This window comes from Podarcis raffonei, chromosome 13 (assembly GCF_027172205.1).
Source record: "Podarcis raffonei isolate rPodRaf1 chromosome 13, rPodRaf1.pri, whole genome shotgun sequence".
Taxonomy (NCBI): domain Eukaryota; kingdom Metazoa; phylum Chordata; class Lepidosauria; order Squamata; family Lacertidae; genus Podarcis; species Podarcis raffonei.
In genome coordinates this window covers 31,956,076-31,974,160 of record NC_070614.1, presented here as the reverse complement: position 1 = coordinate 31,974,160, position 18,085 = coordinate 31,956,076, and the positions used below count along the sequence as shown (strand labels likewise).

The 18,085-nt window shown below is 40.3% G+C and overlaps 2 protein-coding genes across 4 annotated transcripts; both read left to right on the top strand.

Annotated features, from left to right (window-relative positions):
• On the top strand, window positions 1–16,326 carry LOC128399342 (olfactory receptor 14I1-like). Of its 3 annotated transcripts, XM_053360683.1 has the most exons (5): window positions 13–77; window positions 3,550–3,841; window positions 6,079–6,306; window positions 7,582–7,708; window positions 14,293–16,326. In XM_053360683.1, exons 2-5 carry the CDS (start codon window positions 3,680–3,682, stop codon window positions 15,243–15,245), a joined length of 1,470 nt encoding a protein of 489 aa, XP_053216658.1. In that variant the 5' UTR covers window positions 13–77; window positions 3,550–3,679; the 3' UTR covers window positions 15,246–16,326. The 3 variants fall into 3 exon arrangements, with proteins under 3 accessions (XP_053216659.1, XP_053216658.1, XP_053216660.1); XM_053360684.1 differs by lacking the exon at window positions 3,550–3,841 and having other exon boundaries at window positions 1–77; XM_053360685.1 differs by lacking the exon at window positions 6,079–6,306.
• LOC128399349 (vomeronasal type-2 receptor 26-like) lies at window positions 8,099–9,479 on the top strand. Its single transcript, XM_053360692.1, has one exon. It carries the CDS (start codon window positions 8,150–8,152, stop codon window positions 9,071–9,073), a length of 924 nt encoding a protein of 307 aa, XP_053216667.1. The 5' UTR covers window positions 8,099–8,149; the 3' UTR covers window positions 9,074–9,479.
• Window positions 16,327–18,085: the final 1,759 nt, after the last annotated feature.

Here is an 18,085-nt window from a genome sequence, read left to right as displayed (position 1 = left end):
GTACCTTGACCACTTTATCACTGAAGAAGGCAGCAGTGATGTCTCCCATCCCATCCCAAACAGTGCGGAAGGCAAAGGTAAGAAGTGTGTGAACCCAACTTTTTTCTCATAGAGGAGCAAATGCTGGAGCTTGAGGACAGACCCACTGTGGGGATCACACAGGGTCCCTGGATGTTTGACGGTCTATTTATCCCTGTGCCACCACTGTGATTGCTTCCCCGCTGCCACCAAAACGTTTCTCTCGGGTACACACGGAGTCCAGACATTAATCCAACATTAATCCAAACAAACAAGTTTATTTGATAAGCTTTAACAAGTTTATGGTTTCAGATTATTTTTCTTGTTAGTTTCTTAATCTTAGTTTCTTTATCGGCCTATACCTTCCTAATAACTGATTATCCCAACTGTCTATCTGACTCCTCTTAACAGATTCTCTCACTCTCTCACATCAAACTATCCCAACCCACAGACTTATCCTCACTCTCTCTTCTCTAACACCCGACTGACTCTTTAACAACACTAACTCCAACTCCAACTCTAACCCCTCCCCTTGGGTTCTCACTGGCCAATCACTTCCCACTCATTTAACCCTTTCCTTATGACCCACCTAGGAGGGCAAACGCCACACCCACTTTCTGTTGTTATGCTGGGCAGTAAACAGTGTACAGCCACCAGTGTCTTATTGAAATGGGAAGCTGCAGGGGGTGTCACATCCTGTTTTGGCACAGGAATGTGCTGCCACCCCTCTGCTGATGGCACTGTGTCTCTCTTACCTGTGTTGTTTGCTTGGTAGTGGCGGTGGCACCCGCAAAGCAGGTGAGATCTCATAAGATTGAGGCGAGATCTTGCTGACACTTCTGGCATGGAGAAGCCAGAAGAGGCAAGGTGAGTGCTGCCTCTTGTACTTTTGCCACCCGAGGCAGGCTCCTCACCCTGCCTCATCAATGGGCCCTGCAGGTCTGGGCAGCAGAGCTTGGGCACAGAAGCTTCAGGCAAGGAAAGAAGGGGAGCTAGTAAGTAGGCACAGTAACTATTATATAGCTTCTGTTTAGGAAAAGTGCCTCTGGATGGCCCCAATAGAAGATGTGATAGAAGAATTTTAGTAAGAACATAAGAGGCTGCTGGATCAGGCCAATGGGCCACCTAGTCTAGCAATGTGTTCTCACAGAGGCCAACCAGATGCTTGTGGGAAACCCACAAATCAGGATTTGAGCAAATGTACCAATACTTTATCATAGTACTTTCAACACGGAGGATCCACTTTCTCAACTCTGTTGTCTCCTTTCATACTTTCTGTATGGAGCCTTGAAACTCCATACTTAGCACTCTTTCCCACTGGCTTGCACTAAAGACCAGTCCATGTTGTCTTTTTTTTAAAAAGCGTGTTAATTATGCCAATATGCTTTTGACCCCAAAGTACGCAGGGAAAATGTTTTAAAATTTGTTCCAGTTTAAGTGCCTAAAGCAGGTGTGACGTACCTTTGGCCCTCCAGATGTTGCTGGTAAACTTCCATAAGGCCCAACAAACATGACCAATGGCCAGGTATGATGGGAGTTACAATTCAGCAACATCTGGAGGGGCAAAGGTCTCCACATCTGGCCTAAAGTGATGGCTGGAGCAGATGAAGATTTGGTGGTATGGCAGTACATGCTTTTATGTATCTACTCAGAAGTAAATCCTATTAAGTTCAATAATGCTTACTTCCAGGTTTGCAGCCTTAGTGCGTTGACTAACATGCATCATCACATGATTCAGCAGAATTTGTCTGCTGCAGAGTTATATAACTATTGAGTTATACCCCTACAAAAACCGAATACTTATTGTAAAGCATGCCTATACAGAATACTTTGTGTGACTGCAGCCATATCACTCTACATAGAATATGTGATAGGAGTCCAGGGCATTAGCATTTCAATACAAAACATTTCCACTACTACTACTTCCTTGCTTCTACTCTACTGTTGCCTAGATTCTATTTCCTCCCCCTTGGTGTTGCATTAATCTATATCATTGAGTCTGCATATGATAACTATACCCTCTTCCACTAAGGAGCAACAAAGAGTCATGGTCAGATCAGGCAAACAGGTTGTTTCTGACTCTCTTGCACATGGTGCCACAGTGAGTAGTCCTGTGGGGAGGAAGAAATAATAGAATTGTAGAGTGATTGTGTACCCTGTAATTATTTCAAATCACTGTGAGCAATGTGGATTTCCAGGGGCCTTTTGCACAATTAGTAAACAAGTGATTCAAAGCTTACATAAAAGACCATAGTACTATTCAGTGCAGTGGAGAAGTCGGGGTAGGAAATTCTCCCTTGAGGAGAATGCAGGGTAGGGTTGATGCATCTAAACAATGAATGTTCTTTGAAGGGAGGGTGCTGGATCACAAAGAAGATGGAAACGGGGGCTTCTGTTTCATGGCAATAGGATTTGCCTTCAAAATGGAAATGGATGGTTTTTCTTTGCTCTTATTGTTGCTGTTGCTTCAAATTGAATGCAAGGCACATATTATGTGCAGCATGAGAGAACCTCTCTATGTCCCACATGAGTATAATCAGGGAGGTGATTTCATCATTGGAGAGATTACTTCTCAGTTCTTTTTATTGTTTGAACCCATTTTCTTCAGGGAGCACCCAAGGACAAAGCTTATCGATCAAATCCTGTAAGGAAATACTTTTATTTCTACGGCATAAAATTAGGCAATGTAGTAACAAGTTTGTCCTTGTGATCTCTATATACTGGTTTCAGGTCAAAGCCATGCTGCAGTTGTGGAGAATGTATGAGGTATTAAAATTACAGCACAGAAAATACAGGATGGCAGAGAACTGTGGCTTGTTTTATATAACTCCTGTTCAAAGTCGAGCCAAATTAAAACAAAAGATGAAAGCACCCACAACTGCTGTCTTTTGAAACCTCTGTACTGTTGACCATAGGAGTTCTTGCTTCATTTGAATGGCATCTCATGTTCCTAGTCATTAGTTTGTTGCTGATGTGGAATATTTATTAATCTTCTAATTTTCTAAATGTCGACAAAGAACCTGGTCAACACAAAAGGGCTAGCGTAACTGAGGATGCAGCAATAAAGGGTAAAAGAACACTGTCAAACAGTTGGTCAGTTGTGTATTTTTGAAAGTATTATGTGGATGGCATGTGTGCAAAGTTTTACTTAATGTGTGCGAGTTATGAAAACGTGTGCATATATATGAATGGACACAGAAAGGTATTCAAACGAACAACAACCCACATACATCCAGAATTGTATATGGTTCTGTGTGTTTTAACTTAAAAATAATAATGCTAGTGATGTGTGAATGTGACAGATGATAGGTGTGGGGGTAGCTCCAGGTAGCTCTGCTACATAAATATCTTAACTGTGATGATGCTATACAGTATCATGCCATGAAACTGGTTTTCAAAAAGTAGTCATAAAGACTTGCAAATTGTTTGGGAAGTTCATAATAGGTATTTAATGCTTCATATAATTTCTTCTTCTTCCTCTTCTTCTTCTTCTTCTTCTTCTTCTTCTTCTTCTTCTCTTGCTTATTTTAGAGCAGTGCCAAAAAACTATCAACACGTCTTGGCTTTCCTATTTGCCGTGAAGGAGGTAAATGATGACCCCAAAGTTTTACCAAATGTCAGCCTGGGATTCCATATTTATGACAGCTACTTCAATGCAAAAATGACTTATCAGAACACCTTGAATGTTCTCTTTAATTTGAAAAAAGCCATACCTAACTACAGCTGTGACACTGAGAAGAATTTGATAGCTATTATTGGGGGACTTGATTCTGAAACCTCTCTCCATATAGCCAACTTCTTAAGCATCTACAAGATTCCACAGGTAGGATACACTTGTTAGTGTCATGGCGGGAAGAGTAACTGTGTCACAAAATTAGCACACATGTCATCATTTCCATGTGCAAATTATTGTTTTGGGGTAGAGAGAGATAGCTACAAATTTGATTGGCAAAAAATATACAAGCCTTGTTTGTTTCCCAAGAAAAATACATATTTAAAAAGGACATCTATACATACCCTCCATAGCATGCAGAAACTCCTCAATTTCAGTATATGGATCAGTTCTAACACTTTATAGAAAATGCCGCCTGCAAATGAATAATATTTGCTAACCTTTTAAAAGTACAGGAGGAGTTGGCCCTGTGATATTCTGTGTGGAAAAAAAGTTCCCCATTGTGCTCTGGAGACAGGGTTTAAAGAATTAAAGGCTTTAGGTTCCTTCAGCCAAGTAGGGTTCCTATGATTTAGTGCTTTAAAATGTAAAACTAGCACTGCATCTCTCTCTCTCTCTCTCTCTCTCTCTCTCTCTCTCTCTCTCTCTCTCACACACACACACACACACACACACACACACACACAGAGAGAGAGAGAGAGAGAGAGAGAGAGAGAGAGAGAGAGAGGACAGCTGCTTAAACTCCAGACATTCTATTCAATTTCTACGCCCCTTCCCCAACAATCAGCATTCCACAGTCAATGAACACATTGTGTCCTAACTGGGCTGATTTAGGAGGGATGCATTCTGGGGAATGTAACTATCCCATTTAATTTATAATGTTATTCATTTTGCTTAGGTCACCTACTGTTTTTTTGCTCCACTGATGAATGATAAAACCGAGTTCCCTTTTGTCTATCAGATGGTTCCCAATGAAGCACAGCAATACAATGGAATTGTCCATCTATTTCTGCATTTCCAGTGGAAATGGATTGGGATCATTGCACTGGATGATGAAAAAGGAGACAGATTTCTGCAGAACCTACTGCCACTGCTTTCACAGAATGGCATGTGTTCTGCCTTCATTGATAGACTTCCATTCATCACCTCCACGGATAACATGATAGAAATTTTTTATTTGTCGAGATCTAGAGAGAGCATGGCCCTTTTCCTAACCAACACCAAAGTCAATGTATTTGTCTTAAATGCTGATACTTTTACCATATTAATGCTGAAATGGTTTCTATACCTGGCACAAACAGAAGACTTGACAGAGGCAGTAATGGGTAAGGTATGGGTTATGACAGCCCAGTGGGAATTCTCATCACATATATATTACAGGAATTTGGATATCAACTTTTTCCATGGAGCTTTGTCATTTACATTGAACTCCAATGAAGTGTTTGGCTTCCAAAATTTCCTTCAAGTTCTAAATTTTCGTTGGCCGAAAGGAGATGGCTTCATTAGGGTCTTCTGGGAACAGGCATTTGGCTGTTTGTGGCCAGGTACCAAACTGGGTAAGGAGCTCATTGACATATGTACTGGGGAGGAGAAACTGGAGAGCCTTCCTGGGATATTTTTTGAAATGAGTATGACTGCCCAAAGCTACAGTATCTACAATGCTGTCCATGCCATAGCACAAGCTCTACATGCCAGATACTCAGCCATAGAGAATCATAGAACAGTGACAGGGGATGGAGGCAGTCTGGAGCCTCCCCACCAGCAACCTTGGCAGGTAACAGCTTGCATATCATGAGCTGGTGAATGTTATAAAGCTCAAGGGTCTGAGGGTTCGCCTAGGGAGGGTTATCCCCAGAACATTGCTTCTTCCTTGAACCTTTGTAATGTTTATGACCTTCGTTTGATCATCTCACCTTTTAAGGTAGACTAGAATTAACCTAGGGGACGCGGGTGGCGCTGTGGTCTAAACCACAGAGCCTAGGGCTTGCCAATCAGAAGGTTGGCAGTTTGAATCCCCACGACGGGGTGAGCTCCCGTTGCTCGGTCCCAGCTCCTGCCCAACTAGCAGTTCGAAAGCATGTCAAAGTGCAAGTAGATAAATAGATACCACTCTGGCGGGAAGTGTTTCTGTGCGCTACTCTGGTTCACCAGAAGAGGCTTAGTCATGCTGGCCACATGATCCAGAAGCTATCTGCAGACAAATGCCAGCTCCCTTGGCCTATAGAATGAGATGAGCGCCGCAACCCCAGAGTCGTTCGGGACTGGACTTAACTGTCAGGGGTCCCTTTACCTTTACTAGAATTAACCTCATCTTGCACACAGGAGACTATTATTTATTTATTATATTTATTAGTCTCGTTTTCTGAGATTTGCCTCTTTCAATCCAGCTTCACCCTTTTCTGAGGAGCATCTCATTCAACAACAGTGCTGGGGACACCATTTATTTTAATGAGAAAAATGAACTAGCTTCTGGATTTGATATTACCAACTGGATTACTTTCCCAAACAAATCCTTCATAAGAGTGAAATTGGGAAGGATGGATCCACACGCTTCACCAGGCACCGAGTTCACCATTAATGAAAGCATCATCACATGGCACAAGAATTTTAATCAGGTGGGATCTGGTTGCATGTAACAGAATCAAAAAACATACTGAGGAGAGCCCCTCCAACCCCAGTTTCTCCCCTTCAGTTTCTCCCTTCTTCTTCTTTGTTGGGGCCTGCCAAGCTACCTGGTCCTGAAAGCACCGTGGTGTGCTTCTCTCATCATTTCCCTTCCCACCTTCCACACCACCTCACACAAACACACACAAGTAACGCTGGGTGTGACAGAAGCAGAGGTTATCTAGTCAGTGAACCCTTCAATGAGCTCCTCATCAAACCATTCAGACCATCTTGGACCCTATGATTAGCAGGGGAAGCTCTATTGGTGGTTCAACCGTTGGGTGTTGACCCATGAAAGGGCTTTCTTGCTAGTGGTTTCCCATTTGTGGAATATCCTTCCTGCTGTGTTGTATCTGTCTCCCTCATTAGTGGCATCCAGGAAGAATTGAAACAACAACAACAACAATTTATTATTTATACCCCGCCCATCTGGCTGGGCTTAACCAACCAACCAACCAACCAACCAATCAACCAACCAACCAACCAACAGTCCAGTTCACCCAGCCATTTGCTGGTTTTCAGCAAGCTTGAAATTGTCAGCTGTGGGGGTATATGACTGTTTCTTAGATGTTTCTAAATGGTTGGGAGTATTGTGGTTGGGGAATTCGTGCCTCCACAGCATGCGTCCCCTGCCCCTAATCTCTCTTCTGATTCTAGGATGTGTTACCAACCCTGCAGTGAATTTTCCTTTTGTTTTCTTTATCTTACACCCAATTATGATAGGCTGTGCACATGTTGCCACCTTAAGGCACAGCTAGGTCAATCTTCTCAATTTAGCTAGAAGCTGGTTTGGAGGAAAACATATCAAAATGCAGTATGTTGTAAGAAATGACATGATAAATATGGATTGTAGCTAACATGTGTACACTGCTTTCCAAACCAGCTTTGGGAGTACCCTGGTTGCAAAGTAAAAGGGAGTATGCACACAGCAAAAGTAATTACCTACATTCTTCCTGGAGGGCAGTGCTAAGTGCAAATTTCGAAGAATAGCTGTGTATCTGTTCACATATTCTTTCAGAAAGTGCAAAGTTGATAAATTTGGCTTTAAATGCATATTGAATCTAATTTCCCCCCATTCATATTTATGAGTCACGTAACTGCTTTCTGCCTACAAAATTCTCTTCCTCGGTTAGGCAGCCATTTGAAGTCAGCATCCTGTTACTCAAAGATGAATAGAGGCAGTTAGAAGAAAACTGAGTCATATTACTTTCATTTTATATGGCTAGGCCCTGCCACTTGCTGTGTGTAATGACAACTGCTATCCAGGCTACAGCAGAAAAAGGAAGGAGGACAAGCCGTTTTGCTGCTATGATTGTGCTCCATGTCCAGAAGGGAAGATTTCAGACCAGAGTGGTAGGAGACAAAATGGTTGATTATACATATGAGAAAGTGGAGTGGGGCTTGGGAAAGACCAATAGAAAACATAATTGAAAAGGTTCCTCTTAATCTCTGCTGCCACTATTCTCTCATGCAAGGGAGATATTTCTTCTATGAACCCCTTTTTGTGATTATTTTGCCTTGATTTGACATTACAATTTTTGGTATATTTGTACTATGAAATACTTAAAAATTCTGCTTCATTGTCATCACCTCAGAACTTAATTGGACTAAGAGGGCACTTGACAGTGAAAGTAATTTTTCAGCCAATGAGGACTAGCACTACTGAAACATGTCCCTTTTACGTAAGTACCAAATGTAGGTCTATACATTGCATTATACATAGGAAAATATGCAGCAGAGGAACTCTGCCCATGCAACTCTGATTACCATCCAGTATGTTTAAAAGAGTGAAAAATGATTTCCCCCCTTCTTGCAGATATGAATGACTGTGTCACATGTCCAGAACATCTGTATCCAAAGAGGGACAGGACTCAATGCCTTCCTAAGATTCTAAACTTTCTGTCTTATGATGAGCCTTTGGGGATCATTTTAGCTTTCTTGGCACTGTTTTTGTCTCTGATCATGTCTGTGGTGCTTGGAATCTTCATTAGGTTCCAGAACACCCCTATTGTCAAAGCCAACAATAGGAATCTCACCTACTCTCTGCTCATTTCCCTCCTGCTCTGTTTTCTCTGCTCCTTACTGTTCATAGGCCAACCTCAGACACTGACCTGCCTCCTACGGCAAACAGCTTTTGGACTCATTTTCTCTGTGGCAATTTCTTCTGTGTTGGCCAAAACCATCACTGTGGTTCTCGCATTCATGGCTAGTAAGCCAGGAGGCAGAATGAGGAAATGGCTAGGGAAAAAACTGGCGAACTCAGTTGTTCTTTCTTGTTCTATTTTTCAAGCGGGGATTTGTATGCTGTGGTTAGTCACAGCTCCTCCGTCTACATATTTGGACATGCACTCTCTAGTTGAAGAAATTGTAGTGGAATGCAATGAAGGGTCTGTGACTATGTTTTACTGTGTTCTGGGCTACTTGGGATTAATGGCACTAGTAACCTTTGTTGTGGCTTTCTTTGCAAGGAAGTTGCCTAACACATTCAATGAAGCCAAATTCATCACTTTTAGCATGCTGTTATTTTGCAGTGTTTGGGTGACCTTTGTGCCCACCTACCTGAGCACCAAGGGAAAATATATGGTGTCTGTGGAGATCTTTTCTATCTTGGCTTCCAGTGCAGGATTACTGGGTTGTATTTTCTTTCCAAAATGCTATATAATTATTCTGAGGCCCAAGCTGAATAGCAAGGATCAAATGTTAGTAAGAAATAAGTAAGCATGTCTATAATGGTCTAAGCAGAAGTCCTGCTGTTGATTGTTTTAAGCCCCAATAGTGGAGCAGAATGATGCTGCATTTATAAGCGATATTTTAATTGTGACAGAGGTAGCAACTGCAGAAAACTGAAAACAATGCGCAAGTTGAAAACGTATTATTTAGTGTGCAGTTCTATGATTGTCTACTCAAATATAAATTCTAGGGAGCACAATGATGCTTATATCTAGGTAAATGGGTTTGACAACCCTATAATTTGATGTATTTCTATCATGACAATGTCACTGAGGAAAGGTTTTTAGAAAATTGTTTCAGTGGCATGCTCATTTTTAAAAGCTGTATATGTATGCTTATTTCTGGTTTTAAAAAACATCATAATGCAAAAATGTTGATAATAAAATTTCATACCTTTTTTGGCAGGGAAACTGTTCAATAGACCATTGTTATCTTTGGCCAGCAAAAGAGTTGAGCTAGATGGTTCAACTCTAAAATGCATTTGTAATATAGGATTCATTGGTATTTATTTATTTAAATAAATTATCTGCAGAAATAAAATTTCTGTTGTCAGCTTTGTTGTGGCTTTGTTTGCTGGGAATTTTACCTGCACATTTAAATTATCAATCACTTTAAGCATGTTGGTATTTTGGATATGTGGGTCTCTTTGGTTGCAACTTAAATGAATGCAATGAGTGTTGGACAATTCTGGGTTTCTGGGGGTTTTCCTGTTGTTATTCTGTCTCTCACAGCTACAATAAACCTACCATTAAAATTATGGACTGGTCATTTTTCCATCAGAGTGCAAAAGGGCAAATTTAGCAGGGGATCAAATACTTTTTTTCCTCACTGTATAGTGGTAAAGCAAAATAATATTATATAAGGGGACCAACTTATAGAAATTTATTAAAACAAGAGGGAGGAGAGAATAATTTAAAATAATTTACGGAAGTATCAGAAAAATTAACAACATGGATACAGTATCATTATTTGAATGAAATATTTAAGAAGGATATGAGGGTTTGGGGAACAAATATCACAACTGAGAGAGACCTGTTGGAATGTACTGTAATGTAAAAGTGCTGTCTAAAATGTATAAAATATTATTGGAATGGGAGACAAAGGATGAGCAAGTAAAATCCTCAATGATACATTGGGCAATAGATGTTGGTCATAATACAGACATGGAAGCATGGGAACAATTGTGGAAAATGGATATAAAATTTACAGCATGTTACTGTCTAAGAGAAAATTATAAGAAAATGATATATCGATTGTATCTAACACTGAGTAAATTGGCAAAAATGAATAAATCTAAATCAAATAAGTGTTGGAAATGTAAAAAGAAAGAAGGTTCTTTTTATCATATGTGGTGGTCTTATAGTAAGGTTAAAGCTTACTAGGAAATGATATATAATGAATTGAAAAGGATGTTTAAAATAATGTTTGTACAAAAACCAGAAGTTTCCTTATGAAAAGTATAGGGACAGAACAAACCAAACTGTACGGAAACTGATTCATGTATGCTACTACAGCGGCAATAATTTTACTTGCCGAAAAATGGAAAGAGGTAGAAGTCCCAGCAAAGGAAGAATGGATACAAAAACTTATGGAATATGCAGAAATAGTGAAACTTACCAGAAAAATAAGAAATAAATTCTTTTATAAAAGAATGGAAATGGTTTGTTGAATATTTACAGAAAAATTGTAAACAGATAAGAACATTGGCAGGATTATTGTAATAACCTAGAGTTTCATAAGGGTAAATATTTGTAGCAGATGAATAAATGAACAAATTAAGTTAATATGGATATGCAGAAGACATTTTTTAAAAATTAAGGAACTGCAGAAAGAGGGGGAAGGAAGTCAAGTTTTGAAATGTTAATGAATTTTGTTAAACATCCAGACGCCTTTTTGTTAGGTATCTCAAATCAAGAGCTACCAAAAGAAAAATGGACATTATTTATGTATGCTACAACAGTGGCAAGAATCTTGATTGCACAATATAGGAAGATGGAAGAAATACCATCAAAGTAACAATGGCAAGAAAAACTGATGAACTATGCAGAATTGGCTAAACTAACAGACAAATTACGAGAGAAAGACAAAAAGGACTTCCAAAAACTCTGGGAACCACTCACAGTTTATTTGCAGAAACAACAGAATGGACTAGATTCACTGGCAGGATTTGAATAAAGGTTCACAATTTCATTTGAGTAAAATATATTTTAGAGAAATGATAAGGGATTTTATTTTTGCGCAGGAAAAGCAGAATACAATAAATTAAATTAAATAACTCAGCAGAGGGGGAGTTGAGGGAAGCCCAGAGGAGGGGAGGGAGAATAATTGTATATAACATGATGAATGAGATTTGTATCATTATTTGTTATAACATTCAATAAATATTCATATAAAATAAAAAATGAAATGTTAAAATGATTGTAAAATTATTGAAATGTATAAACCTGAAAATCATAAATGATTCTTTTTTTTATAAAAAAAGAACCATGTATGATGAAAAATGCTTTGAAAGGGGCATGTAAGAGTGACGCTGTTTTGTCTCTGGGGCTTTGTTGCAGAGATGCACAGAACTTTCAGTTGATTAATCCCTAGGAACTATTCTTACACTTTATATCCCATTGCTCACATCCCCTTAGCACTTCTAGTTCTGCTTGTACCCAGCAGGGCACACAGCTTATGCATGAAGAATGACAGGTTGCTTCCTTCAAACCTCAAAGAAACAGGAAGCTAAATGTAAGTACATGAAGTAAATATGGACATTCTGGTTGCTTCCCTGAATGATGAATGGTAGATGAAAGGACAATTGAAGGAGTGGGTGGGTGGAAAAAGTGATAAACATCATGTTATATGGCAATTTAAGATTCAGGGGAGAATTTTCAGCATCCAGCTGGAAAATATTTGTAAGGAAAAACATTTTAAACTTATCAAATCTCTCTCTCCCCCCCCTCTCCCCTCCCCCCCCATTCTCTGGTTTCCTTTGCCCCAGTATTTTATTTTTGTATTTCTGTATGCGTCTGTTTCTGATTCCCCCTCCCCAAAAGAAACTCCCTCACTTCTAAATCAAACCAGATCTACACTATACAAAAAGGTACGGTGTGGATCTAATCCCTTTGTTATCCCCCCCATCATGTACTTTGATCTTCTTCTGACCTGAGTGCACTAAGCCGACATTGTATTTTTACTCTTTTTCCCTTAGTGAGTGCCTGTTCTCAGAAGGCATGTTATTTGTCGCGTTTGCAAACTACAACCAAGGAGACAGCATGCTCCATGTGACATCTACCATGCAATTTCCTTTCATGCCTCAGCATGGCCTCATGTATTGTGTAAATATTGTGGGGATAGTAATGGTTAGCAAGACATACTTCTGCTAAGCATGTTTTCCTTTCTTAGGCATCCTAAGCTGTTTCTGTCCAGCTCTCCATGGTGCGATATTTGCCAAACGACTATTGGTGAGATTTCTGATCCAGCAGAAACCAGTCATTTAAATCTATTGAAATCACAAGGTTTAAAACATTCACAGCTAAATGGGACTGTGGTTACAGTGAGACTTGAATGCAACTATTTTGTGAAATTTTCGTTCATCTTAGTTATTGCCGTAATATGGATTTTTCTCATGGGTCACTAAGGCTACCTTTGCTTACTGTATAACCTTAGTTGGATCCTGGCTATGGTGTCTTACATGCCCATCCGGGGTAATATTACACTTTAAAATGTATGGGATTTGGGTTTTTTTGTGCTCAGGCAGCTATGGTTCCAGCTGGGGCTCTGGTGCAGGCAATCCGGTCTTTCGCTCTGGTGTGGGTGACATTGGCTTTGGCGGCGGCGGATGGGCTATCAGGTGTTTGGATTTTTACATCTGGAAATATGGCAAGCCTAAATTAGTCCTGCTCTAAGATGGCCTGTTGAAATGAGTGGGATGACTAAATTAGGTGAATTGAGTTCAGTGAGTCTGCTTTGAGTAAACCTTAGTAGAATATATCCCATGTGGAGTCCAACTAATGTTGATATGCAGCCTGTCATTGATCTCATTGATTTAACAACATATTAGATAGAACCAGTGTTTAATAGAAAATATAGATATATCATCCTTAAGATAAGAGGCAGGTAGTTGGAAAGAGAGACAGAGAGTGGGTGCATATGAACAGTGATGGTGGGTCAGAGCAGTGATACCTGCAGCTCAGCATAGTGTCTCTCCTCTGCCCCAAACAAGCTCGATGCAGATGAGAAATGCACACAGACACTATGAAAGGCATGGCTATTCCCTCTTGTTTCATTCTGGCAGTCAGATCTATACTGCTTCTGAATATAAAGCAAATCATTCCTAGTTTTAAGGAAAATACTCATTTGAGGGATTAATGGAGCAATTTACCAGGGAATAAGCCCTATTGACATACTTCTGAGTAGATGTGGTAAGGGTTTTCAGGCTGCTCTACACAAAGTGGAGATTTCAGAAGGAAGGGATATGTGAAAATTGAGGGTCAAACTGTTTGTTATGTAGCTGTGATGTTAAATGTAGGGATTTTTATTTTTATTTTACACAAACGGTCAGCATGCTGCACTCTCTACGTTACAGTTGTCCCTAAAAATATCATTAAGTTGGAATATGTCTCCAGACCTTCCAAGTGTCCCTATTTTCCAGGGACAGTCCTGGATTTACAGAAGCTGTCCCAGTTTCTGATTTGGTCCTGGAATGTCCCAATTTCCGTTAAGACATCCCTATTTTTATTGGAGAAATGTTGGAGGGCTTGGAGTTATGAGACCACCAATCAAGGAGATAAGGAACTATACAACCTTTAGAAGACATCTGAAGGAAGCCCTGTATAGGGAAGTTTTAAAAAAATGTTTACTGTTCTATTATATTTTTATATATGTTTTTATATATGAGGGAAGCAGTCCAGAGTGGCTGGGGCAACCCAGTCAGATGGGCGTAGTATAAATATTATTACTATTATTAAATAGGATGTCACTATTTTCACCAGAGAAATGATGGAACATATGTGTCTCTGAATACCAGTTGCTGAAGAACATGAGTGGTACAATGGTATTGTGCTTGTGACCTGCATGTGGACTTCCAATAGGTATTGGGTTGGTCATTGCTAGATATGCCTTTGTTCTGCTCCAACAAGCCTGTTCTTTTAAGTATTGGATGGAAACATTTTCTTGCAATAGTAAAATTTTTATAATAGTCTCTCTTATTCCCCCAACAGGTTGCAAAGACATGTCTAATGTAACCATCGTAAGATATTTCCTGCTTCTGGGATTTTCAGAGCAAAGGGAACTCCAGATCTTACACCTTGCAGTCTTCACAGCAATGTACATGGCAATTCTCATTGGAAACTTCCTCATCATCATTCTGGTAGCTAGAACTACCCACCTTCAGACCCCAATGTATTTCTTCCTTGTCAACTTATCAGTTGTTGACCTTGGATCCACAACCGTCACCATTCCCAGATCAATAGCTAATGCCCTGATGAACACAACACATATTTCTTATTCTGAATGTGCTGCACAAATGCTTTTGTTCGTCCTCTTCATGTCATCAGATATTTTCCTCCTCGCTGTCATGGCCTATGACCGGTATGTGGCCATCTGTCACCCACTGCACTATACCTCTGTGATGAAGTGGGGAAGGTGTATTCAGCTGGCTGGTGGGGCATGGGCAGCAGGCTTCCTTAATGCTGCTTTGCACACAGGTACCATTTTTTCACTGCCCTTCTGCTCCAACATCATCACTCAGTTCTTCTGTGAAATCCCACACCTGATGAAGATCTCATGTGCTAATTCGTACTTGAATGAAATGTGGCCCCTTCTCTTTAGTTCAGCCTTAGGTCTTGGCTGCTTTGTGCTCATTGTTACATCCTATGTTCAGATCTTTACTGCAGTGCTGAGAATGTCCTCGAAAGCAAGTAGACAGAAAGCCTTCTCTACCTGCATTCCCCACCTCACTGTTGTCTCTCTCTTACTTAGTACAAGTCTCTTTGCCTATGTCATGCCAACCTCCAGCCCTTCATTTAATCTGGATGAAGTGCTTGTTGTGATATACTCAGTGTTTCCTCCAATGATGAACCCGTTAATTTACAGCATGAGGAATAAGGATGTCAAAACTGCCCTGCGGAAGCTGTTTTACCAGAAACTTCCAAACAATAAATCAGTTTCATAGTTTAAAAACCACCACCACCACTGCCACATGTGATTTGAGGTGTTTGCCATTTCTACCCCTGCTTAAAATATCAAGGAAATGGAAATTTAAAGTACCTTAATGTTCACACCATTTAAGCAGGGAATACTTTGTCAAGGGTTGTCTATTATGCTAGCTTGCAAACTTGGTTCCATGCATCCATACTTTGCCCTGGCTTTTGGGATGGGGGAGGAGGCATTCAACAGGTGCAGCAGCTTCCTCAGTCACATGCTTCATGTAGCCATGATGAATTTTTGCCTGAACACATCTGTTTAAGGCACTCTGCTTCCCTGCCACAATCACAATTTGTAGAGAATCTCCAGGCAAGAATTCTACAGGTTAGCCAGTTTCCCAATCCCTTGCTACAGATGTAGATGATGAATTTCTGTCTGAGACATCCGTACAAGGCACATTTCTTCCATCAAATACCACCTACTATAGTAAGTGTCTGGGCAGACAGTCAATAGGTTTATCCTGAAAATGTCCATACTGCAAGCAAGTAAGCAAGCAAGCAAAAACAAACAAACAGGAACAGTTGAAGCCATCTGGGAAGGAGGTGAAGAAAGATAGTCTGCATGGACAAACTGGGGATTTTAAGCCTTTGGACTAATGCAAATGACACTAATCAGGAGACTATTTTTCACATAGCTAATATTAGTATAGGGGCAGCACACACAACAGTCTCTTGTGAATAAGGAAAACATCAGGCTGGACACAAGTTGGTTGCCATTCAGGGCAGTATGCCAGACAGAGTCTTGTAGCAAAATGAAGTATTGAGCTAGATGCAAAGCTATGGTGCCCCAGAGGGGACAGTCTCCTGTTTGACAGAATTGAAAAAGACTGTGCCGTTGAAACAGATTTTTCCCCCAACTGGTGTTCTGCTTTCAGATTTATATTTCTATTCTCTAACATTGCTTGCTTGGGGGTTTCAGAGCTGCCTTTGGCTGTATCTGCAACAGGATTGTAGTGCACCTCTTTTTATCTTTATTGGTGTAGTTTATGCTATATATATTGAGTACAATGTAATACCTTTATATAATCAAAATATAGTTTTTAAACCAGCTGTATACTCTTCTATCTTCTGGTGTGCTAGAAATCTGGCTGCATGACATACATATATCATACCTGCTCTGCACACAATTTGTGGCCTATGAAACTGAACTCTGCTCACCAGCCAGGGATGTGAGGAACCTCCATTTTATTCTGGGTCTTAGGCAATGGTGGGGAATGACATAGCATGACATGACATATGGCTAGTTGGCTGGATTTTTCTGGGGGGTTTCAGAGCTGCCTTTGGCTGCATCTGTAACAGGATTGTAGTGCACCTGTGTGAGGTCATGATGTGCCCCCATAGCTTTAAAAAAGATCACAGTGCACTGCTGAAGAAAGAACATTGGTAGACACGTGCAGTGCCTAAAGTTGAACCAAAACAGAGTTAGTGTGAGTTTTTCATTGTCTTTTTAAAGAGGTTCATCTATCATTTACATAATAAACACAAGAAAGGAAAAAAAAGAGCCTTCCACTGAGAACAGTCCCAGTGCTTTTCAGATATGAATATTTCTCTTTCAAATACAAATACCTTCCAAAATGTTTTCATGACTGGTGGGCTATAGCCATGTTCTTTTGAAGTCGAATAGAAAATAAAGCAGAAACATGTTTTAAAAAACTGTTCTGATTTGTGTTATTTCTTTGGTTTTCAAACTTGTGAGTGAATCTTTTCCATTAATATCAAGTCCCGCACCGGTATAATGGTGTATAATTTTCATGGTCAAGGAGCATCTCGTCTGCCCACACACCCACAAAAACCTCTTGGCACTTTTAACATTCATAAATTTATTGTGGCATAAGCTTGCATGAAGTGTCAACCTCCGTGGGGAGATATATAGGATGGGTGGGAACTGCTTTTAAGTAGGACTCTTCCATATGCTGGACATGTAGTGTATGCATGCTGCAGTTATATGGTTATCCACAATTTGAGGGATCCTGCCTACTAACGGTGGTGTTTTGCCTATCAACGCTTCCCTAATGGTGAAGGGATTTCCCCAATGCCTAGCAAGGATTCTTAGGAGCTGCCATTGCATCAGCCTCTGCAAAAATGTCACTGTTGAATTAATTCCCTTAATTACTTAAACACTGCACTTACCCTGCCCCCATTCCATATGGGTATGATAAGAAACAGAAGTGGAATCCTTGCCTGGGTCTCACTGTGCATGCAGCATGAGAAAGACAGTATGAGAAAAGTAGACAGTATCAGGAATTCATGATGAGAGAGAGCCTTAGATTGTAAACTTTGGTCTTTTGCTTCTGTTTTTTTGGCAGTGCCTCCGGGCTGTTAGTGCCATGCTATTCAGAGAAAGAGGGAGCTAATCTTTAGCAACGAATAGAGGTCAGCAATATATTTCCACTATCACATTCATCTTTCTCTCTCAGTGCTTCTTTAAATAACCTTTTCCTCTAACATGCACCTGTGAAGCAAAAGGAGCTGTGAATCTAACAGAGGAGAGACAGCGATGGATCTCTCATACTGGCATGAAATGTGAGGAGACAGCTTCTAAGAGCCACAGGTGAGAACTGAGTGCATGGTGGGGACCAAAGGTGGAGAAACTACTCCAGAAAGGAGCATGATGTGTCCCTCACCAGACATACTCCTCCTCTCCGAACAACTTCTTCTACTGTTCTTTTAAACCCTGTACACAGTATGGGATTTATGCTATTTCTTTCCGAAGCTGATACATTGCATGTTAGACTGATGAGGCAAGAATGGGAACAGAGATAATAGTTAGTGAGTCAGGAGTTTAAGGAATCACCTGAAGCTTAGGACA